Source organism: Microcaecilia unicolor, chromosome 4 (genome assembly GCF_901765095.1).
Source record: "Microcaecilia unicolor chromosome 4, aMicUni1.1, whole genome shotgun sequence".
Taxonomy (NCBI): Eukaryota; Metazoa; Chordata; class Amphibia; order Gymnophiona; family Siphonopidae; genus Microcaecilia; species Microcaecilia unicolor.
The window spans coordinates 333,182,182-333,207,675 of NC_044034.1; the positions used below are offsets into that span (position 1 = coordinate 333,182,182).

The window sequence follows — 25,494 nt, forward strand, 5'->3', positions numbered from 1 at the left end:
ACTAGAAAAATCACAGATCAAGAGTTTAAAACCAAACAAGTATCTTTGAAATAGCAAGGTTTTAACCCAGCATCTAAACTTCAAATAACTAGAAAAAGTTCTGATTTCAAAGCGTTCCACAAATCTGACCTTTTGTTTAAAATTATCCTGGCTCTACTAGAAGTTATTTTACGTTGCTTAGGGGAGGACAAAGGTTGGTTTATAAATTAAATAAAACATTTTCACTCATTTACACATAAGTTGTGTCAAGATCAATTGTAACCGGGAATAGGAGTATTACGTTATCTGCATATGAAAACTATTTTATGCCTGGAGTCAACAGTTGCCTAAGGCCACTTAGATAACAAACAAGATGGAGGAAAGAGGGGAACCCTGAGTAATTGACCAGATAGGAGATAATCCTTTATGCCAAAGAACCTGAATTCTTCTGTATTTTATATGTTATCAATAGAAATCAAACAAAATAAAACATGGAAAAGAAAATAAGATGATACCTTTTTTATTGGACATAACTTAATACATTTCTTGATTAGCTTTCGAAGGTTGCCCTTCGTCAGCCTTCGAAAGCTAATCAAGAAATGTATTAAGTTATGTCCAATAAAAAAGGTATCATCTTATTTTCTTTTCCATGTTTTATTTTGTTTGATTTCTATTGATAACCTTTAAGAGTGGACTAACACGGCTACCACACCTCTCTTCTGTATTTTAGAAGTCCCATGAACTTGGATAACACATTCCCTACCAGGCCAATTTCACGTAATCTCCTGAGCACTGTATCACGGTCCATGAGATCAAAAACAGCTGATAAATCCAGTTACATGATAAAAATTGGATTACCTCTGTCCAATGTCAATCGGAGATCCAAAAGCAATGCTACCAGCAAAGTTTCCATACTGTGTGCTTGTCAGGCCCCAGATTAAGATTCAAAACTTAAAACTGATCTAACTGTACCCTAAATCTGATTGGCAACCTCCACCTTTATAATTTTAGTCTTAAATTAGTAGATTAGCCACCGGGCGGTAGTTACTACATTTAGTTTCATCCAAATCTTTTCCCGTTAGTAATGAATTCAGTACTGTATTGCTGATCTTCATGGGAAAACAGCCTTCCAGTAATGATTGATTTACCATGACATACATTCTTTCCAATAAAGCCTCAGGCACACTATTCAACAAGTATTTTTGGCAGGGATCCAAGAAATAGCTACTTGTAGCAAACTTAAATATTAATTCCTTCACTATCAGATGAGAAGTAAAGAAAAGGATAACCAGTAACGATCTCCATGACATCCACCTAAATCATCTTTGAAATCCTATTCCCAGGGTCCCATCTGCCCTTGAAGCAAAGTTGGTAAACTATCAATTAACATCTGTAGCTTTTGGCTTGGAAGAAAGCTGCAAAATTTGAGCTGATAATTCCATTCCCTTTTCTTTTTCTGGGGCCTAGTAAGATCCCTTACTACCCTAAAGAGTTCCTTAGTAGTATGTGTTCAACTCTGGTCACAGCGTCTCAAAAAAGATATAGTGGAATTAGAAAAGGTACAGAGAAGGCCGACAAAAATGATAAAGGGGCTCGGATGACTTCCCTATGAGGAAAGGCTAAAGCGGCTAGGGCTCTTCAGCTTGGAGAAAAGACAGCTGAGGGGAGATATGACTACCTTATTTAGAACGGCCCCCAATGATTGTGTCTAGATTAAGCCCTATATGGAGGAGAGAGAATGAGCAAGGACTGCAAGATCTTGTGCTGCCTACAGGAGGCGATTGGCTCTTGTGAGAGAGGGGAAGGCAGAATCACAGCTGGGACATTTAGCACTGACAAGTGGCTGTGAGTAAGAGCAGCCCTTGAAGGGAGTATGCTTTCTGGCTGTCTCTCATCACATGGGTGTACTGAGCCCTTCCCTGTGCAGAGTGTAGAAAGAGCTTCACCTGCTCTTGGCAGCAGGATCACTTCACATGCAAGACTTGTCTGATCAGGGGAGGTGGGGACCGAAGACTCAGTATTCATCCCAGAAGCAGATCCTAGCATAGCCTAGTACTGGCGTTGCCTGAGCGACTGTAACCAAAGGAAGGTAAGTGACACCCCTCAGGGACTGAAGCAGGAAACTCTACCAAGGTACCTGAACACTAAGGATGCAACAGATGAGAGAGGGGCAGAGATGGAACACAGATTTTAGTGAGCACTTTTTCACCCCTCCCTCCCCCCCCCATGAGCTTCCCCTCTACGTGAAGGACAATGGTGTCCTCATTATAAACCATCACAAATTTTTATTGGCATCTTTCTCCACACTTTAAGAGTGCGTCTCCCCCATTAATATCAGGACAATTCCATGGATTAGTAGGTAGAAGGTTGACACCTAGATGGGGAAAGAGCAGAAGATGTTTTAACTGTCCTACCACCCCCACCACCATCATCATCTTCATCATCAACCTGCCTTCTAAGACCAGCTGGTGTTAGTGGGCTAAACCAGTTGCCTGATGTTTGTGGTCATGAGAGACAGGGACAAGACAAACAGCAACAATGGCAGCTAAATAAATAGGATCATGCAACTGAGCCATGAACAGAATGTGACCAGGGACAACCTAGACTTGCACCAGAATCTTGAAATTCTTTATGTTCTTGTCTTTTCTATACTCTTTTCTCTTCTTTTAGTTTTTAAGCATTTGACGTTGCAAGCTGTGAGACTGAACAGGTTTCTGCAGGGGAGTGTCTGGACTGGAATCAGAGTAGCAGGTTGAGCTGAGCGAGGGATTTTCTCCTGTACTTTGGTTCATGAGGCTGGGAACTTCTGCCTCGAGCAGGGGCCCCAGAATTGCAGCTTTGTGTTCCTATGTTAATTGACTCATATTCAGTGAGGCGAGGGGAACTTTCAGCCTACAGACACCTTCTCTTGATGCTATGACAGTCCCCGAGAACATGTATGTGCAAGGTAGAGCCCCCTCCCCATTGCTCTTGGGGTACTGCCAGTGATCAGCTGGCTGATAGGGATGGAATCCTCGTTCACAGGTCTAAGATGTAAATCCATAATTACACCCAGTGGGGTTTAGGTGCCTTATATAAACTGTTACTTCTAACAAGCTGGCATTGAAATAGGACACTTGTGGAACATTCTATGGGTCTAGTAAACATAGCAAGAAAAGCCATTGTATATTAAAGCGCTATAACCTAACCAAAGGTCTTTCTTTCTAAACGGTAGAAGTTTGCTACATACTGTACCAAATTGGTGTCACTTTGGTGCATAAGAACTGAAAAATGGAACAACCTCTGAACTGGGCATGGTCACTTCTGAGCCACCATGTTTCATATGAGCCAATCTTTCCCTCCTGTGAATCTGGAACTGCTTCAGACCATGTGATGCTAGAATGCTCTATATTCCACTATCTGGCGATCTCTGTCTGCTTGACAGCCTATCCATCCTCAGCTTGCCTTTGGTTTCTGTCTGGTCATTCCGTCATGCAAATATATATTGGAAAGTTCACTGTAGTTGGCATGTCTCTCCTACAATTACCAGTGATCAGGAACCTGCCAAAAAAAAATGCTCATGGTCCATTTTATTTTGAGAGTAAATATTTTTTTAAATAAGATATGTAATGCAAGAGGGTGTGTGGCAAAGTTTTCCAATTCCTTCATGACAGCTTATTCATGAGTCATTTGTGAGAAATGTGTGACTACCTAAGTAATTTATGTAGTATAAAGGGTGGAAGATTCATATCTGTTTACAGGATCAGTCTACCTGCAGTATCTAGATACGGTGTACGGCGTCTCACTAAGGATTCAATATATAATATACCTTCTACAGAATAGTCAGACAGCTTTCTCTACGGCAGTGGTTCTCAACCCAGGCGTTGGGAAACACCCAGCCAGTCAAGTTTTCAGGATATCCACCTCAAATGGAGGTAGTGCATGTAAATCTATCTGAAGCATATTCTGTGTGGATATCCTGAGGACTGGGTTAAGAACCATTGCTCAGTGGCATCTAGATACAGCATATCTGTCTTACTGGCTTACTCCATGTTAGACCATGTCCGACTACTGTTAAGTGAAGGAAAAAGCACATTGCAACTCCAACTTGATCTGTCCTCAGCGTTCGACCTAGTGGACCATACTCTCCTACTATGGAACCTTGAGGAAATGTTTTAAAGTGGTTCAGAGCTTCTTGGAAAGTAGATTGTACAGGGTCAAAGTGAACTGGAGTAACAGATGCGGGGTCCCACAGGATTCCCCTCTATCTCTGGTACTGTTCAATGTTTTTCTCCAATCCTTAAGTTTACTTCTAGACAGGAATGGCTTTGTCCACTACGTCTACGCTGATGAGATATCTTGTTAATTCCCATCCAATCCATTTTCAAAATAGATGTTTCTAGGGTCCAACAATGTATCAACCTATAAGAAAAATGGATGTATGCTCATAAGTTAAAACTCAATACTGTAAAAACCAAATTTTTTATGTTTTAACTCAAAGCCAGAACAAATCCCTATGATGATTACCATCAATCAAGTAGACTTTACTCTTTCACCTACCAGCTAGGCGTTCAAATCGACTGCGCTCTTTCCCTGGCTAAAAAAATGTTTCTTCCTAAAGAATGTTTTTCCAATCGGCATGCTTCCTTTCTAAAACACTACAAGGGCTGAGCCCCAACTATTTGCTAAGATCATTTCTGCTTTGCAACCTCAACCAGAACTAGGAGAAAGGAAGCTGACAATTTTTTCACTTTCCCCTCAGCTAAGGGCAAGAAGAGACTAGTTGCTCTTTGACAAATATCTTGCCATTCAAGCAGCCAGACTTCGGAGAGACATTGCCAGAATGTTTTCCCCTTCACAATCACATCTCTTGTTTCGAAAGAAGATAAAAACTTTCTTATTTAAGAAATATGTGCTACAATTAGATTTCTGCTTGTCCCCAAAGCAACCACTATAATTCTCAGAGGAATGTTCTGATCTCTTTATTCCTATGGGAAGTTTGTAAACTGCTTAGAACTGAGAAGGCATTAGCGGAATTTAAGCCCAATGTAATGTAAAGTAACCCCTGTCTTAGGGGATCTGTCTTGTCTCTTGTCAATTTTCAGTGTGCTATTTGTCTACAGTTGCTGCTGAAATCATCCTTAAAGAGCAGGTTCACATAATAAGATACAATCTGCATCCAGAGACCATGGGCAGCAGAAAAAGGTGGGCCATTGGGCCATGGCCCGACCAGTCTTTTTGCCCCACACACCTTTATCAAATGGGAAGCTTGGGTGGGGGGGAGGCTGAAGGGGGGGTCAAACAAACCCAGAACTGGCAAGTTGCCCAGCTCCAGGAAGGAGATTTCAGACCAGTGCTGGATTTTTGACAACCCCCCCCCCCCCATCCTGTTGTATTATGGGACTTGTAACACTGATTTCAAGAGACTACAAGTACCACACTGCTTTGGGATGTAAGTGGAAAAACTAGGTCTGGCCAAAAATGTTCCCTCCTGGCATGAATATATTGGCAGCTCTGCAAAACCAAACAAAAAGATGTTCCAACTGCCCCTTTCAGAGACATTGCGCTGAATTTCCCTGCCCTATTCTGGGGTGCATCTTAGTGATACCCTACTGTGGTTTTGCATAGCAAGATTTAGCCTTTGTTTGGAGAATGTTCTCCCTTATTCCAGGAAGAGCTGGCTTCAGTCACTTAACATCACTTTCCCTAACTTCACCGCATCAAAGGTTAATCCAGTCCTGAGAGTTTACCCCATTCCATGCATGGAATTATAGTTCTGTTTTTCTTAGTGACAAGCAATGTGCAAAGCAGAACTACATTTCCATGCATGCAATGTGGCGAAAACCAGGGCTGGATCAATATCTCATGGCAGCATAGAATTTTGTTAAAGAGGCTTTCCTTAGGCAGCTGCACTTATTTCAAGGTAGACCTGTGTATGTTTTCTTCAGAGTCTCCTTGGCAAGATTTTTTTTTTTCTTTTTCTGAAAAAGGGGAAGGAAATATGCTTTCATGAAGAGGTACTCGGAAAATTTCTGGATAGTTGGGTATTTTTTTTTTCTGTTAATTCAGAGAGGAATGTTGTTAAGCACTTCAAAAGCTCAAGAAGTATTTCTACTACTTTTAACGCTTGTGCAATCGTATCTCAGAGCTGGAACTGATTTCAGCAGTTGAATACCGTAAGTTTGTCAGAGGCTTTGACAGCTGTAAGGTAATTGAGTACATGTGGTTCGGCCTGTGGTGGTACACTGTTAGAAACCGGGTGGGGCTGTAAGGTTTTGGCAGTGGATTTCAGATGAATATTTATTCAAGTCTGAAGCAAAAATTTCAGTAAGTCTTTCCAACCAGAGATCGCAGTGTGTGTGTTCCAGCTGTGCCTGCAAGCGGTTAAAACTAGTCCACCCTAGTCAGTGAAGTGCACGCAGAAACACGAAAGAAAAAAAAGGGCAGCCTCTGAATTCTGAACGAGTCAGCACTGCCCCAAACATCAGAGGTGAACACATGTAATGTGCTAGTTTGTATCGCGTTTTGTAGAGGATCCGGATCGTGAATTAATATCATAAGGAAACTGAAACCGATTTTGCTGATGGATGGATAGAGGCGCGGATAATGAGATCCTGGAGAGTTTTTCTTCTGTACAAAATTCTGATTAAGAATCAGCAGCTGAGTTTATTGAATTCTGGAACACACAGAGTTAATTCTCTAGGAATGCACCTCGGCCAGGTCACTTTTAAAATACCAAGTTCGTAAGAAATGCATTACTAACTGTAGCAACAATCCCTTCTGGACACACCTGTCCTTGACTCGTTTTCAATAAGACACACCCAAAACACAAGTGTAACATCCTTTCCAGGCTCTCTTCCATAGACTTCTGGGGTATGAAGCTCAAAGTATACCAAACTAGTTACGAAAGTGGCAGAATTGGCGTGTTCCTTGTTAAGTGACTCAGCAAGGAGGGAGGTGTGGAATCTCTTTTTTGGTAACAGCAGAAGGAACTTTCATTTTATTTATTTATTGGCTGCAGTGGCTGCCAAAAAAATCAAACAGGATGCTAGGAATTAGGAGAGGGATACAAAATAAAGACCAAAAATATTATAATGCCTCTGTATTGCTCCATGGTGTGACCTCACCTTGAGTACTGTGTTCAATTTATATCTCATAAAAAAGATTTAGCCAATTAGAAAAGGTTCAATGAAGAGTGACCAAAATGATAGAGGGGATGGAACTGCTCCCATATGAGAAAAGGCTAAATTAGGTTAGGGCTCTTCAGCTTGGAAAATAAAAGGGGGGGGGGGGGGATATGATTGAGGTCTACGAAATTCTAAGTGGTGTGGAGTGGGTGGAGGTGAATCCAGAGGACATTCAATGAATTGCATGGAAATACTTTTAAGACAAATAGGACAGTGGTTCCCAAACCACAATGAATATTCATGAGGTACATTTGCATGCACAGCCTCCACTGCGTGCAGCTCTATCTCATGAATATTCATTGTGTGTATCCTGAAAACCTCAGTGGCTGGGGTGCCTCCAGGACAAGGTTTGGGAACCACTGAAATAGGAAATATTTTTTCACACAAAGGATCTTTAAGCTCTAGAACTCATTGCCAGAGGATGTGGTAATGGCGGTTAACACATCTGGGCTTAAAAAAGGTTTGGACAAGTTCTTGGAGGAAAAGTCCATTGTCTGTTATTGTGATGGACATGGAAGAAGCCACCGCTTGCCCTGGGATTGGTAACATGGAATGGTGCTTAGGTTTCTGCCAGGTACTTGTGACCTGGATTGGCCACTGCTAGAAACAGGATGCTGGGCTAGATGGACCACTAGTCTGACCCAATATGGCTATTCTTATGTTATAACAAAATGTAACCACAGAAGTGGAGAAACTGGATCTGCTACAAAGGGAAAAGTCAAGAACAAAAAGTAGCATGATCAACACGACACTTCCAAAAAGCCAAGGAAATGAATAAAAGTAGTTCTTTAATGATGGGTAAGACTTGACACGGCACCGTGTTTTGGCGAACAACGCCTGCCTCAGGAGTCTGTGTGTTGTCAATGCCGGCAAAGAGGACTGTATAAACCGAATCAAGCTTTTAAAAAGACTAATGATTGGTCAGTGTACCAGGCACGTGGGTAAAAGAACGAATGAAACTATGAGGAGAATCGAATACCGTAAGTGCCCAACAGAAAACTCGCTGTGTCCCACATTATCCCAAACGGGATTGAGTTCAGATTGAGTTCAGTGTGACAAGCATGGGATCTCTCTGTTATGACTCAGCCTGGGAGAAGGTGTGAGATCAGGGCCCTTGCAAGGGGTGAGCAGGAGAGGCACCTGCCTGGGTGCCACTCCACCTATGTTACCAAAAGTCTGGGCCCAGAGATATGTTCCTGTATAGCTGCTCATTTGGTGGGACTGCCTGTGTCATCGGAGGAATCCACTGCCACACCACAGCTACTGGCCAGTGGACAAAATTTAAATTAAATGGCAGCCAGAGCAGGTGGGATTTACCCCAGAAGATACAGCAGCAGCTATGTGGGCCCCTCCTTCCTTGGTTGACCTTTATATCTCTGGATCTGGGCTGACCTTGGAAACAGCCAACGGACCCAGTGAGTGGAAGAAAGTTACTGAGAAGACTCAAGCTTAATTTAAAAAAGGGGGTAAGAATGGTAGAGCTGCTGCAGGCTGAGAAAAAGAACTAGTATCAACTGCAAGAACTTTACATGATGGTGGGCAGCAGATTTGTGGGGGAGGGGGAACACAGTGAGTAAATGTGAACAGCAGGCAGCAGCACACCAGAAAAGCTTTTATATATGTGTGTCTTAAAATTCAGAAAGAGAGTATGTGGTGTGGAGAGGGGAAGAGAAGGGAAATGTTTCTGTGCCTTTCTTGAGGGGGAGGGGGAGGGTCATATAAACAGAGTTTCTCTTTGAAATTTGGGCTGAAGTGGAGAAGTCCACCAACACAAATGTGCCTGTGTTTGTGCTAAGTGGTAGGAAAGTTACCACCACTGCCTCCATTCAGAGGGCCCCCCAAAAAAAGCTAACTAGTTTCTGTTGCTTCTTCATTTGTGAAGCTCTTTTCACATTTAAATCTGTCTAGATTTGTACCTCGCACAACACCAGTAAATCTCACTTTTGGCTTTGATCTTGTTCTTTAGGGTAGTCCACTCTTGACATCTCTGGTGTGTAGCAGAGGAAAATGGAGAGTGAAATGACTTTCCCAGCTTCCCTGGTACTCGGCCCACTGCTCCAGCCACTAGGCATTTGCCTACACAGTCCCCGTGGTCACTCACAACCTACTATCGCTCCTACCACAGCCAGAACTAGGCCCTCCAGTTTTCCCCACACTATTTCTGGAGAGGTGAAGTATTGAGGGGGAAGGAAAACATAAATATAACTGTGTGGGGAAGGACAGCAGTAAATAGGAGTCTGTGATTGGGGCTCACAAATGGGTTAGCCTTGAGCCTCATATAGTGTTAATGCAGCCCTGACAATGTTATGAATATTGTTGGGAGAAGAGGCAAAGGGAGAGAGGAAAATAACCCTCCATTGCCCCAGGTACAAATAAGTACCTGTATACAATATGTAAGCCGAATTGATCCTGCCATGAGTGGGAAAGTGCGGGGGTACAAATGTAACAAAAAAAATAAAGAGAATAGAAGTGCAATATGGCAGTAATGCAAGCCATAGGGTAGTTGGATTGGTGCTAGCAGGCTAATACTCGGAAACAAACTGGTCCAGTACCAGCGAGATGATGGTGTCCAGGGCTATTGGTAGGAGTGGGTGACCTCCTTGGGTGTCAGGCCTGGGAAGTGCCTTTTCCTCTTGAAACTTCATGCAACCACTAGTAGGCAGTCTCATCACTGGAAGGGTAACCATGTCAGTGGAGGCATTCCTATCCCTTGGACTGCTGACTTGAGCCCCTCCACCAGACTGCCTGGGGTGCCGATTGGCCTTAGACTTACAGATTCCATCAGACCCATCACAAGGAGGCCTAGTCATCCAAATCTTAGGGTAAGAGTCTTCTTGGATTTAATAGCTATTTAGAGTATTAGAAAAGCTTGTGGTAAAACAAGGGAAGGAGGCCTGAATGTGGGATGGATGGGATTCTTGTATTTTTATTTAACCGGGATAGCAGAGAAACACTGGAATAACCAGCACAAGACAAGACATGAAGAGGATAATTGGGCGATAGCAGCCCTATTCTATAAAGGAACCTAGGCGTATAGATTCCATGATAGAATACTAGCATAATCCAGTTTCAGCATGTCTGTTGTTTAGGTGCTGGCGCTTTTGCCAGCCATAGAGCTGATATAAGTTTGAGCACCTAAGTGCAGCAGGGAAATGTGTAAGTTACGTGTGCCGCTGCCTATATCCTGTGCATGCTCCTCCCTTGTATATATGCGCTATGGAAGTTGAGCGTGTATTCGCAAAATAGTGTGTAAGCGGCATGCATACACACCTGTATGCTAGTATTCTGAAGTAACTAACTTGCTGGTCTCTCTCTCTCACACACACACACACACGGAGTGACATTGGTTACACACTCACACGCACACACACACGGAGGTACATTGGTTACACATGCACACACACATGGAGTGACATTGGTTACACACACACACTCACACACATGGAGTGACATTGGCTACACACACACTCACATGGAGAGACATTGGTTACACACACACACTCACACACATGGAGTGACATTGGCTACACACACACTCACACATACATACACACAGTGACATTGGCTGCACATATTGTAGTAGGATGTTTATCCACTTCTACCCTAGCTGAGGTTACATCTGCTGGAGGATGTGGTAACAGCAGTTAGCATATCTGGGTTTAAAAAAGGTTTGGACAAGTTCCTGGAGGAAAAGTCCATAGTCTGTTATTGAGATGGACATGGGGAAGCCACTGCTTGCCCCAGGATTGGTAGCATGGAATATTGCTACTATTTGGATTTCTGCCAAGTACTTGTGACCTGGATTGGCCTCTGTTGGAAGCAAGATTCTGGGCTAGATGGAGCATTGGGCTCACACAGAATGTCTATTCTTATGTTTACCTTTCTGACTTCATGTGTATCTTTAAATTAGTCCCCTTATTTTCTTACTCCTGTTAATCTATCTTATCTATTTATATGTTCCACCGTTGCTTACACCCTATGCTGTCTTTAAAATTGTATATTGTGTTGACAATGGAATGTAGCATACTATGCCATACCTTGTATTGTTATTATTATTTGAATATTTTTGCTGTTGTAATTGTCTGTTGCCTATTATTCTTGCTGTACACCGCCTTGAGTGAATTTCTTCAAAGAGGCGGCAAATAAATCCTAATAAAAATGTATGTACATATGGCACAAGCAAATGTTAATGCAGAATTTCCTCTTAAAATGGACTATTGGTGGACATGGTGGAAGCTAACACTATGGACAGCAGATTTCTTTTTATGTGCTTTTAATCGACAATAGAGGGAAGTGGTGTAAGAGGGTGAGTTTGAGATCAGGTGACAGATGTGGCGGGGGTTGTTGTAAACTCCCATACACAAACCAGTGCCAACATATGTTAATCTCCCAAAACTGGCAGATAAGCAGAGGGCGAATCTAAGCTGGGCAGACTGGAAGGATGAGTTAGTCTTTGCACTCACTCCCTTCATTAGTGGTCCTGTGCTAGCTTTCTGTACCAACCCCTCAGGAAGGGAGAGGTGTGGAGTCTCTGGTTAATGACTCAGCAGCTGCTCTCTGTATGAAGAGATTGCATGCAGAACTGGCATTGTCTCTCAGGCCCCAATGCTTAGAAGCAAATGCAGGAGCTAGAGGCCTTTAGCACCGGACTAGCACCTGCATTTGCTCACGCAGAATGCTCGGAGCCAACGAGCACGTGAACGAACGAGCTCGCCAGCTCACAGTGCAATCTGCATGCAAATGCATGCTGATGAGATCTTTACTTATTCCTCCCCAATACTCAGTTGGCAGCACGCCAAACAAGGGTTCTCTTCCTCAGTAGCGTAGCCAGACCTCAGTTATTGGGTGGGCCAGGGGGTGAACCGGGTGGGCATGACCCAATTTCCTCTCTGACTGCTACTCTCCCCCTCGCCTGCTGCCCCCGCAGCATTAAAAATAAATTCCTTGGCTGGCGGGGATTCCCGGGCCTCGCTAGCTGAAGAATCCCAAGCAGTCTCATCCTTATAGCTGTTATCAGCCCATTTGCAGCTGTCCACACCAGCACTGTGATTGCCCCCCTCCTGCGTATGCTCAGTTTAACCAGCATCCCCCCATACACGTATGCGTGGGGGTGCCAATTGAACTGAGCATGCATGGGGGGGGGGGGGGGGGAGTGCCAGTGTTGGCAGCTGGAAATGTGCTGCTGACTGCTCTGGGGATGAGACTGACAGGCGTTAGGGCGTGTGGGCAGCCAATGTATGAAGGAAGAGTGCCGAGCAATTTTGAAAGGATGAAGGAGATTGGAGCAGAAATTGGTCCAGGCAGTGCCAGCAACAGCTGCAGTAGCAACATGAGAGGGAGAGAAAGTAACAGGAAGATCACCTGATAATGTCTGCTAAACACCGGAGGGATCTCCTCTCATTGTAAACCACTGGTCTACAGAGAGAGAGGTTAGGGCAGAACAGGCCAGCCTGGTACCCGCCTATCGTGCACTGAGTTGAACATTGGTAGTTATGGAAAGAGTCTGCAACCTTATGACCTGGATGCTCACTTTTAACACAGCCTCAGCTTGCATGGAAAATGTGAACACTGTCGACGCCTCTTCCTCCTCCCCTCTGATGTTGTCAAAACATATGCAGATTGTGAAAAATTGCAGGAAAACCTTAGGAAACTGGAAGACTGGGCATCCAAATGGCAGATGAAATTTAATGTGGACAAATGCAAAGTTTCCAGATCATTTATATACTAGTAAAAAAGGCCCGTTTCTCACACAAATGAAATGGGCGCTAGCCCGTTTATCATGTAATGGCGATTATATTTTTAAGGGAACTGTTATGAGAAATGTTCTGTCATGATAAGTAATAATTGGGAAAGGTGTATAATGAGCAATATGCTCCAGGGGTATGAGATACGGATTGTTTTATCTATGGGTTTTTTTTTAATCTTTCTTTTTTTGTGTTTTTTATTTATAGTATTTTTTAAAAGATAAAGAGTATGCAGACTCCATCCATGTCCAGCATTTCTCCTCTCTTCCCTCCCCTCAATCCATGTCCAGCATTTCTCCTCTCTCCCCTCCCCTCTCCTCCATCCATCCATCCATGTCCAGCAATTCTCCTCTCTCTCCCCTCCCCTCTCCTCCATCCATCCATCCATGTCCAGCAATTCTCCTCTCTCTCCCCTCCCCTCTCCTCCATCCATCCATCCATGTCCAGCATTTCTCCTCTCTCCCATGCCCTCTCCTCCATCCATCCATGTCCAGCAATTCTCCTCTCTCCCCTCCTCTCTCCTCCATCCATCCATCCATGTCCAGCAATTCTCCTCTCTCCCCTCCCCTCCATCCATCCATCCATGTCCAGCAATTCTCCTCTCTCCCCTGCCCTCTGCTCCATCCATCCATGTCCAGCAATTCTCCTCTCTCCCCTCTCCCCCATCCATCCATGTCCAGCAATTCTCCTCTCTCCCCTCCCCTCTCCTCCATCCATCCATGTCCAGCAATTCTCCTGTCTCCCCTGCCCTCTTCTCCCTCCATCCATCCACGTCCAGCAATTTTCCTCTCTTTCCCTCTCCTCCCTCCATCCATCCACGTCCAGCAATTCTCCTCTCTTTCCCTCTCCTCCCTCCATCCATCCACGTCCAGCAATTTTCCTCTCTTTCCCTCTCCTCCCTCCATCCATCCACGTCCAGCAATTCTCCTCTCTTTCCCTCTCCTCCCTCCATCCATCCACGTCCAGCAATTCTCCTCTCTCCCCCTCTCCTCCCTCCATCCATCCACGTCCAGCAATTCTCCTCTCTTCCCTCCCCTCAATCCATGTCCAGCATTTCTCCTCTCTCCCCTCCCCTCTCCTCCATCCATCCATGTCCAGCAATTCTCCTCTCTTCCCTCCCATCAATCCATGTCCAGCATTTCTCCTCTCTCCCCTCCCCTCTCCTCCATCCATCCATGTCCAGCAATTCTCCTTTCTCCCCTCCCCTCTCCTCCATCCATCCATCCATGTCCAGCATTTCTCCTCTCTCCCATGCCCTCTCCTCCATCCATCCATGTCCAGCAATTCTCCTCTCTCCCCTCCCCTCTCCTCCATCCATCCATCCATGTCCAGCAATTCTCCTCTCTCCCCTCCATCCATCCATCCATGTCCAGCAATTCTCCTCTCTCCCCTGCCCTCTGCTCCATCCATCCATGTCCAGCAATTCTCCTCTCTCCCCTCCCCTCTTCCCCATCCATCCATGTCCAGCAATTCTCCTGTCTCCCCTGCCCTCTCCTCCCTGCATCCATCCACGTCCAGCAATTTTCCTCTCTTTCCCTCTCCTCCATCCATCCATCCACGTCCAGCAATTCTCCTGTCTCCCCTGCCCTCTCCTCCCTGCATCCATCCACGTCCAGCAATTTTCCTCTCTTTCCCTCTCCTCCCTCCATCCATCCACGTCCAGCAATTCTCCTCTCTTTCCCTCTTCTCCCTCCATCCATCCACGTCCAGCAATTCTCCTCTCTCCCCCTCTCCTCCCTCCATCCATCCACGTCCAGCAATTCTCCTCTCTCCCCCTCTCCTCCCTCCATCCATCCACGTCCAGCAATTCTCCTCTCTCCCTTGCCCTCTCCTCCCTCCATCCATCCATGTCCAGCAATTCTCCTCTCTCCCTTGCCCTCTCCTCCCTCCATCCATCCACGTCCAGCAATTCTCCTCTCTCTCTTTGCCTCTCCTCCCTCCATCCATCCACGTCCAGCAATTCTCCTCTCTCTCTTTCCCTCTCCTCCCTCCATCCATCCACGTCCAGCAATTCTCCTCTCTCTCTCTTTCCCTCTCCTCCATCCATCCATCCACGTCCAGCAATTCTCCTGTCTCCCCTGCCCTCTCCTCCCTGCATCCATCCACGTCCAGCAATTTTCCTCTCTTTCCCTCTCCTCCCTCCATCCATCCACGTCCAGCAATTTTCCTCTCTTTCCCTCTCCTCCCTCCATCCATCCACGTCCAGCAATTCTCCTCTCTTTCCCTCTTCTCCCTCCATCCATCCACGTCCAGCAATTCTCCTCTCTTTCCCTCTTCTCCCTCCATCCATCCACGTCCAGCAATTCTCCTCTCTCCCCCTCTCCTCCCTCCATCCATCCACGTCCAGCAATTCTCCTCTCTCCCCCTCTCCTCCCTCCATCCATCCACGTCCAGCAATTCTCCTCTCTCCCTTGCCCTCTCCTCCCTCCATCCATCCATGTCCAGCAATTCTCCTCTCTCCCTTGCCCTCTCCTCCCTCCATCCATCCACGTCCAGCAATTCTCCTCTCTCTCTTTGCCTCTCCTCCCTCCATCCATCCACGTCCAGCAATTCTCCTCTCTCTCTTTCCCTCTCCTCCCTCCATCCATCCACGTCCAGCAATTTTCCTCTCTCCCTTTCCCTCTCCTCCCTCCATCCATCCACGTCCAGCAATTCTCCTCTCTCCCTTGCCCTCTCCTCCCTCCATCCATCCACGTCCAGCAATTCTCCTCTCTCCCCTGCCCTCTCCTCCATCCATCCATCCATCCATCCATCCACGTACAGCAATTCTCCCCTGCCCTCTCTTCCATCCATCCACGTCCAGCAATTCTCCCCTGCCCTCTCCTCCATCCATCCACGTCCAGCAATTCTCCCCTGCCCTCTCCTCCATCCATCCACGTCCAGCAATTCTCCCCTGCCCTCTCCTCCATCCATCCATCCACGTCCAGCAATTCTCCTCTCTCCCCTGCCCTCTCCACCATCCATCCATCCACGTCCAGCAATTCTCCCCTGCCCTCTCCTCCCTCCATCCATCCACGTCCAGCAATTCTCCCCTGCCCTCTCCTCCCTCCATCCATCCACGTCCAGCAATTCTCCCCTGCCCTCTCCTCCATCCATCCACGTCCAGCAATTCTCCTCTCTCCTGCCCTCCCTCAGCTCCTGACAGCCCTCCTCTCCATTCCTCCCCCCCCCCCCGTGCGTGTTTAACCCTTTTACTTTCAGGCGCAGTGATGGCAGTGAAGAGGGCAACACAGCTTCTCCCTTTCCTCACACAGTGTCCTGCCCTCGCGGAAACAGGAAATGCATCATCGCAGAAGGTGGGACACTGTGTGAGGGAAGAAAACAGCTGGAGGCGAGCCCGCTGTGTTGTCCTCTTCACTGCCATCGCTGCACCTGAAAGTAAAAGGGTTAAACACGTGCAAGGGGGGGGAAGAACAAAGAGGAGGGCTGTCGATCGGGGAGCTGAGGGTGGGAAGGAGCAGAGGGACCGTCCGAGAGCTGCCTGGCTGCAGCGCTGCTGCACCAGGCAGCCCTGCGTTTGGGGGGGGGCAGCAGCCAGGGGAAGGTCACGGTTCGGCTAGCCTCCCCAAGCCTCTTATACGGGGTGCCTATGACTCTCCTCCCATCCATGTCCTTCAATTCTCTTCTGCTCTCCCCTTCCCTTCCCTTCCTCCCTCCCTCCCCTCGATGTCCCGCGATGCTCTCCTCTTGACATCATCTCGCCTCCAGTGTTCCCTTCCCCCTCATTGTTCCACCCTCTGATGTCGTTACTTTTTGACGCGAGGGCGGGGCAATGAGTGGGAATGGATGTTAAGAGCCCAGGCATCCAGATGTAGAATGTTTGAGGTGCAAATTATTATATAGGATATGTTAAATAGCATCGGTCCCAGTTCAGATCCCTGTGGCACTCCACTATTCACCCTCCTCCAATGAGAAAAATGGCCATTTAACCCTACCCTCTGTTTTCTGTCCAATAACCAATTCATAATCCACAGAAGGACATTACCTCCTATCCCATGACTCCTTAATTTTCTCAGGAGTCTCTCAGGATGTATTTTGTCAAAAGCTTTCTGAAAATCTAGATCTCTGTTGTATGTAACTCTATTGTGTACATAATGGTTGTGGATATCCTGCAAACCAAACTGGCTCGAGAAACATTGAACAGTAGCACATCTCCAAGTAATCCACTCCTGTCCGCTCTAATACCATGAAGGGGGTACATTATAAAACAGGATGCCTATCAGGTGAATTTTCGAAAAGGTACCCATCTTCTGACACAAATCAGGAGATGGGCGTCCTTCTCACAAGGTTGGCCAAATCGGCATAATCTAAAGCTGTTTTTGGGCACCCTCAACTGCTTTCCGTCACAGGGACAACCAAAGTTCACGGGAGCGTGTCGGCAGTGTAGTGAAGGCGGGACTGGGGCATGCTTAGGAGATGGGCGTCCTCGGCCGATAATGGGAAAAAAAGGGCGTCCCTGACGAACACTTGGGCGACTTTACTTGGTCCATTTTCTTTTCACGACCAAGCATCAGAAAGGTGCCCGAACTGACCAGATGACCACCGAAGGGAATTGGGGATCACCTCCCCTTACTCCCCCAGTGATCACTAACCCCCTCCCACCATAAAAAAAAAAGTTTACAAATACTTTTTTGCCAGCCTCTAATGCCATACTCAGGTCCATCGCACCAGTATGCAGGTACCTGGAGCAGTTGTAGTGGGTGCAGTGTACTTCAGGCAGGCGGACCCAGGCCCATCCCCCCCCCCCACACCTGTTACACTTGTGGTGGTAAATGTGAGCCCTCCAAAACCCACCACAAACCCACTGTACCCACATGTAGGTGCCTCCCTTCATCCCTAAGGGCTATGGAAGTGGTGTACAGTTGTGGGGTTTGGGGGGCTCAGCACCCAAGGTAAGGGAGCTATGCCCCTGGAACCTTTTTCTGAAGTCCACTGCAGTGCCCCCTAGGGTGCTCGGTTGGTGTCCTGGCATGTGAGGGGGACCAGTGCACTACGAATGCTGGCTCCTCCCATGACCAAATGGCCTGGATTCGGTCACTTTTGAGATGGGCGTCCTCAGTTTCCATTATCGCTGAAAACCGGGGATGACCATCTCTAAGGTCGACCTAAATTTCATGATTTGGGCATCCCCAACTGTATTATCGAAACGAAAGATGGACGCCCATCTTGTTTTGATAATACAGGTTGCCCCGCCCCTTTACGGGACCGTCCTGCGAGGATGCCCTCATGAAAACTCGGGCACCCCGTTCGATTATTCCCCTCCACATGTCTTTATAAAATGGGATCCTAGAACCAGCCCCATAGTAAATTTGTACCTGCTCCTAAATGAGTATAAATGTGTGGCGTACTCTACACGTGTCTCCGTGTAAGAACGAGGGACCAAAGGTGGGAAACCATGCTTTGTAATGTTACTGTTTGTGACCTGGTTGCTAGTTCATATGACATCATTCCAGCTGGACTTCACCGTCTCCATCTCATTAATTTATTCGATTCCAGATACACATTTGTGACTCCTGAAACAGGCCCTTTCCCGCTGAAACATGGCCCCGTGGCAAGCCTCTTTATCACTGGTGCTTTATCAATAAATGTGTATCTTTTTACATCCGCCTCCTGGAAGTTCTTTGGTCCCCCCCCCCCCTACTCTGTCTCTAGGTGTTTCTTACGGAGGGTGTTTTTAAATAGGAACATCGGAACTCTGCCGCTACTCTGCCCAGACTATGGCCTCCAGGAACACCTCCATGTATATCGTCATTCCATTCTCCTACTTTTTAGGCATGTATATGGCCAAACAAATGTATAAAAGCCCTTCTCTGTATATAAAACATGCTTTGCATATGGAAAAGCTTTATAAAGTTATCCCATAATGTATTTTCCAGCACTTTTTGGACCTATACGTGGGGGATTTTATTACAATAGTTTGTAAAACGAGGACATTGCTTGCTGCTGCTGCTGAGAGACAAAGGGACTAAAACAGAGGTTCTCAACGAACGTGTCAGGACACACTGGTGTGTCACCAAAAATCTGACGGGCACACTTGGGCTTTCCTTAACAAGCACGTGTATGGCAGGTTGGGGAAAGTTGAGAACCATGTTTGTTACTTGAAATCTACATAACTAGTCCCTACTTCTGTCACCAGCCCCAACTGGAAATGTTGCAGGTCTCTGGCCTACCCCTTCTCCTCCCCCTGGCAGTCATCACTCTTTCATCTGCATTTCTCTTGCATCATTGTTTGCTTTATGAAATATAGAATTCTTTTCTTTGTTCAGCTGCGAATTCTAATGTTCAGTGTGTCACACATGTGAACATTTTTCTGTGAGGTGTGTCACAACAGGTTGAGAACTACTGGACAAAAGCAAGGGTGAAGGGTCAAAGGGGAACGATGAAAGAGGGTAGGTACAGAGATGCCAAGTTATCTAGTTCCAGGTTAGAGAATTTTGGCCAGTCCTGGTTTTGAATGTAACATCCTAAGGCAGTGTGGGATTTGTAGTGCCTGATCATGTCCATTTAAAAATCAGAGCTTCAAGTCCCATAATGCACCAGAACGGGATGGTCAGAAATCCAGAACTATCTGAAAATCTCTAGCCTGGAACTGGGCAACTTGCATCTTTGCAGGCAGAGGGGCAAATGAACACACGAACCAGGAAGGTAGAAAGGGTGGGGGGGGGGGGGGGGGGGGAGTCATATAGTGGTCACATGGAAAGGAGGGAAAATGCAAAGGCATGGAGGGTGTTCTGCCCTCTCACTGAGTGTTCAACCGTCTCCTGGTTGATGTTGTCACAGTACCACAGGAATCTCAAGTAGTTTCTATAGTATGGGTGTATGCTGGATATCTGCTGTTATGGCAATGGGTTGCTTTATGAAGCGAAGCAAGACTCCTAATTAGCTGTTGCTCATGTCAGGCCCAGAAAGCAGTACATTATGTGAGCTTCCTTGAAGTTGAGCACTGGAATCAAACACAATCCTGATCTGGCCTGTTTTTTTGTGGGTGATTACACACCAAAGATAGGTAGGGGAAAGGGAAATGTGACTTGATATACCGCCTTTCTGAGGTTTTTTGCAACTACATTCAAAGCGGTTTACATATATTCAGGTACTTATTTTGTACCAGGGGCAATGGAGGGTTAAGTGACTTGCCCAGAGTCACAAGGAGCTGCAGTGGGAGTCAAACGCAGTTCCCCAGGATCAAAGTCCACTGCACTAACCACTAGGCTACTCCTCCACTCTGTACCAACATTCTTCATTGTCTTTTAACGGTGGAGCTGACTCTGCATGGCCATTATACAGCACATTTTGCATGAATGTTATAGAAGTGCTGTTTTGTTTCTGGTTTGCTTAGAATCTTCTGCAACTAAGCTTGCTCTCTGTTATTAGGGAGTCATGATGTGGGTGTCCAAAATGGTAGGAGAGCTACCCAACTGTTTGATTCATCTTTGTAGAATTCCTTATCCATGATTCTCAAAAACTCTCTCTCTCTTCTACTGAAAGAGTCAGTTTATCCTCATCCTTGGTGACTTGGAACACTGAAAACCTTCATGTATAGATGGTTATGACAAGGCTTGAACAAGGTGGTTTGCCCATTCCCCAAGATGCATTTTTTGTATAAATCTACACTTGGTCTCCTCAATCTGTTACGGTAGACATCACATACTGTCGCCCATCCCAAGGTGAGTCAGTAGGCATATGGGGTGTCGGGTGGTTCTGCATGTAACTCACCAACTCTGATCAATGTTGGTACATCGCTTCCCAACAGGAGAAAGATCTTGGCATTTCGGTCCAAAGGATACTCCGCTATAGGTTGCAAATGAGGATGGTGTTACGCAACCTCTGGTGTGAAAATTTCCTCCCTATTATCAGGTATCCAATTACACTCAATAAGAGTTAGTAGATGGATCTTATTGGTGGTATCTATCGCTTCTATCACATATCCACTTGCTTTTCGCCTCGTCCTCTTTGTTATCCCTGTACAAGTCTTGAGGTTGTAGGGATAACAATCTACCTGGATGTAAAATAAGTAAAAAAAAATCTGCCCTTGCCAGGGACTGGTTACTCTGCTCATCTATGATGACATATGCAATGAAATACAGAGTGATGCACTTAGGGAGTAGAAATCCAAGGGAGCAGTATGTGTTAGGCAGTGAAAGGCTGATATGCACAGACAGGGAAAGGGACCTTAGGTCTGAGGGTCTGAAGATGACAAAACTATACGACAAGGCAGTGGTCTAGCCAGAAGGATGCTAGGCTGTATAGAGAGAAGCGTAACCAGCAAAAGAAAGGAGGTGTTGAATCCCTTGTACAAGTCGCTGGTGAGGTCCCACCTGGAGTATTGTGTCCAGTTTTGGAGGCTGTATCTTGCCAAGGATGTGAAAAAACTAGAAGCAGTCCAGAGGAAGGTGACAATAATAATATGGGGCTGGCTCCAAAAGACATACGAGAAGAAACTAGAAGACCTGACTTTGTATATCCTAGAGGAGAGGAGGGATGGGGGAGATATGATACAGACATTTAAATACTTGAAATGTATTAATATAGAAATAAATATTTTCCAGATAAGGGGAAAATGGTAAAACTAGAGGACATGAATTGAGGTTGAGGGGTGGTAGACTTAGGAGTAATGTCAAGAAATTATTTTTCACGGAGAGGGTAGTTGGTGCCTGGAATGCCTTCCCAAGTGAGGTGGTGGTGAAAAAAGACGGTGGCAGAACTCAAAAAGGTGTGGGAAGAACACAGAGGATCTCTAGAAAATGAATGCTTAAGTGATTGCATTTGTGTTTGCATGTCAAGTGGTGCTTAGATTGTGACCTATAAAAACTAAGGCTGATGCTGGGCAGGCTTGTACAGTCTGTGTTCCATGTATGGCAATCTGGTTTAGGATGGGCTGAAGAGGGCTTTGACAAACTCCAGTAATTGGGAACGTGAGGATAATGCCAGACAGACTTTCTCTGTAGTAGGAGGATGACCAGTCGGTGGGGTTGCTGTGGGCGACACATCTGTCATATGTATAGCTATAGGTTTCCTGGTGTTGCCATACTTCTTGAATGGCCTTTCATTCAGGAAGTAGCCTGTCTTGCCTGCTTCAGGTACATCAGAAATTAAGCTGGGATCGTTTTTCCTCTTTGCCAAATCTCAGATAAACTTCACAAAGATTGCTAAAGGGAGGAAATGTCTCTTGGTTGTCCTCTTTACATTTTGTGCCTAAAGATGACTATTTCTCTCATGTCATACGACAGCTTTCTTACAAACGCCTTTATGTCCCAAGCTATATTCCAAGTAGCACAGGCCTGGAAAGTTCGGATCGGCTTTGATCACTTTTAGGTCCTGGAGGAGATCTCCTAATTCTTGTAACTTGTCATTATCTCTACTTATAACCTTTGGGAAACTCCTTATTCTCTTCATCAGTGCCTTTTGAATAGCTTCTGGGCTTCCATAGTGCTCATCAAGTTTTTCCCATATTTCTTTCAAACCATTGGAGGGGTTATGCAAATATACATCCATTACTCTTGGGTCATTCCATGTCAAGTGGTCTAATTCCTTATTCTCTTCATCAGTGCCTTTTGAATAGCTTCTGGGCTTCCATAGTGCTCATCAAGTTTTTCCCATATTTCTTTCAAACCATTGGAGGGGTTATGCAAATATACATCCATTACTCTTGGGTCATTCCATGTCAAGTGGTCTAAAATTAAAAAAAGTTCCCACAATCATGTTCTCCAATTTTGTTCAAATTATATCTGTTGCGCGAGTCAGGTGTTAAATGAAGTTTCCCCAAATTTGAGGTCTCTAACTGCAATAGTTGCAGATCTAGCCCCCCTTTTCTGAAAGGTTGTCAGTCCATGAGCATGTGACATTTACCAAAATGCCATTTTTGGGGTCTGATAAAATCCAAACACATTTATAAGAATGGCTAAAAAAATTCAAATCCTGTACAGTTTTTGATGCTAATTCCGATGAAATACATTTTAACATTATGGATGCAAAATCCAGTCAAACAAGTTGACTCAAAGTGTGCATCAAAATTGGTCACGACTCATCGGAACATATTTGGACCAATATTCAGACCGCAACAACTTCCATGCAAACAAAGATACGGACTTGAAATTTTGAACAAGCATTATGCTTGTGCTGGGCATAATACTGCCAGATTTGCAACTAACCAGCATCTATAACCGCCCTGCAGGACCTCTTCAAAGTTGGCACTGTCAGCGCAAATGGTAAAATGTGCCCCCTCACCTCGAGTATCAAATAGCAAGGGCTGATAAAATCATCATCTTTTGCTTGCTGCCAGTGTTCCTTCATACATTTTAGGAGCATTGCTTACAGATTTTACATGGCTGCTCACAAAAATGTGTGGGTTTTTTTTGTGCTATATAGAGGAATTCATTGCTAATACTAGTGCTCATAAATTGTTGGTTTTTAAAACTTGTTGCTTATATGAAAAAAAAATGTGCACACATCAGGCCACTCCTTAGAGGAAACCTTGCTTGCTGCCCCTCCTTTCTCCTGTCCCCCTAGTTCCTCACTTGTACCTTCAGGGCTATGGGCTTTGGCATGCTCTCAGTATGTAATGCTTCCTTCTCCTCCTCTTGGATATGCATCCAGCATAAAAGGAAGAGGCAGGAGCCATATCACCATGCCCAGGTTATATCAGAGCAGACATATTAGCCATAGTGGAGGGCTGGCAGGAGGTAGCAACAGCCGGAGGAAGAAAGTGGTATATCGATATCGGACACCATAATCAGGCCTTGAGGGAGAAGGAAGCATCCTCAATGCTGAGGTGGGAAATGGTGCCAAATTTTGAAGTTGCACACAGGGCAAAATTCCAGTAGCCCACTCTGACCTCTTGGGGTTACTAGTTCAGTTTTTGTCTGCATATTTTTGTTACTAATTGTGATCAATTAGGGCCTGCTTTACTAAGACATTTTCTTTCCTATTCTCCATCTATGTGAATAAGTAAACCAGCCTCTCTCTCTGCTATACCTGTCTCTTTTTTACTTCCTCTGTGTCTGTCTCTAGTATGCCCTCTTCCTGCCTCTGGCCCTCATTTTCTGTCATCCTAGCCTGATCTGCATTTTGTGGTTGAAGGCGAGTGACTCTTGCTCTTGGGGAGTTTTCTGTGACAGGAAGGCTGTGGTGACGTGATCTCAGACAGCGCTCTAAAGCAGCTGTATCAGTTCAACTGAAGGCTGCTTAACAGTCCAGCACACTGTTTAATGGGGTAAGGGGGGCACATCTCTTCCAAATCTTACCAGGTTCTTTCTTCAGTCCTCTGATAATAGCCCAACCAGCAGTGGATGCTGGCATGAACACTGACCCTCTTGTGAAACGGTATTTATGGGCAAAGGTGAGAAAAGCAGCACAGTGCTCCCTATTACTTCAGTACAGGCACAGAAGGCGGCACCTCCTGTTTGTAGAGGTTTACCAGCCAAGTACTGGTCAGGCCCAAGAGAGAGTAAGAGAGATGCCTGTAAACTCTCTTCATGTAGTATGTTCTGAAGGAGGTTCGATAGGCTTTGCTCCTTCCTTCACCTCTCTCCTTCTTTCTCAGATCTGTCCAGAATTCCTTCTCTGGCCTGGAGGCCTGAGTTCATCCAACGCTCACTGCAAGCATGATGTTGATGTTGAATCTGGTCGGTCCTGCCCCCTGGGGCTTCCGGATCATTGGAGGAAAGGACTTTAATAAGCCCATCACAGTCTCAAAGGTAGGAATTTCATATTCCACTTGAAGCTATTGGATAGCCATGGAAATCCATAGAATTTGGTTTAAAAAAAAAAAAAAAAAAAGCTGAAGCAGGAATCCTTTGCTTACTCTATTCACCCTGGCCTATAAACAACTCCAAAAATTGATATGAGGGTTGGCTAAATTCTTACTTAAACATCAGTATATTCCTTATTTCCTATACAGAGAAGCTCAATGGCTGGTAGCATGACTGCTAGAAGTGCATTTCCTGCACAGGTTTATTTACTAAGTGGTATTTCCTGTAACACCTTCAGAGCCAAAGCCAAGTTTACTATCAACCCTTGGTAGGATTTCCCTTCCTTGTGCATCCGTCTGTTCTCAATAAGCTGGTAATTGGTGCTGTGGTTTCACATTGCAGGGAAGGAACAAATAGGGAGGTTGTATACACTGTAAGTTACTATTTCCTTTGCACAACTCACCTGCAAGAATTCTGGATGGTTTGTCTTAATAAAACGACACTGTAAGGCACCGAGTCTGAACACATAAGTTAAAAAGAATCATGCTGATGGAGCTTATTCCACCTGTCCTGTGGCCCAGTTGCTTGATGGGTTGTCAGAAAATTATCCAGTCCAGCCTTCTTTGCCACCTCATGTGCAGCCATTATAGAATTTAAATTCTCCACCTCCACCACTTTATTTACAAATGTATAATCTTCAATCCCAATCAACGATTGCCCAATGCAGTATACAAAAGATTAAAACATATGCAATCAGTAAAATGACATCAAATATATAAAATAAAAATAAATAAATAAAATAAAACTGGTAACAGAAAATAAGAAAAAGCCATCTCCTAAAACTCCCCAGATTTCTATAACAGATGCATATTGACTTGGGATTGTCAACAAAGCACCCTGAGACGATCTCAAAGTGCA

General features: G+C 45.4%; 1 protein-coding gene across 5 annotated transcripts in view; it reads left to right on the forward strand.

Annotated features, from left to right (window-relative positions):
* Window positions 1–1,900: 1,900 nt before the first annotated feature.
* PDLIM2 (PDZ and LIM domain 2) overlaps window positions 1,901–25,494 on the forward strand; it is a 91,885-nt gene continuing 68,291 nt past the window's right edge. Inside the window, exons 1-2 of one of the 5 annotated variants that reach the window (XM_030202026.1) lie at window positions 1,901–2,068; window positions 24,429–24,582. In XM_030202026.1, coding sequence (XP_030057886.1) covers window positions 24,490–24,582 — 93 coding nt within the window. In that variant the 5' untranslated portion in view covers window positions 1,901–2,068; window positions 24,429–24,489. Of the gene's footprint in view, window positions 2,069–5,876; window positions 5,976–6,039; window positions 6,135–24,119; window positions 24,225–24,428; window positions 24,583–25,494 lie in introns of those variants that run through there. The other 4 variants (XM_030202027.1, XM_030202028.1, XM_030202029.1 and 1 more) reach the window with 4 other exon arrangements.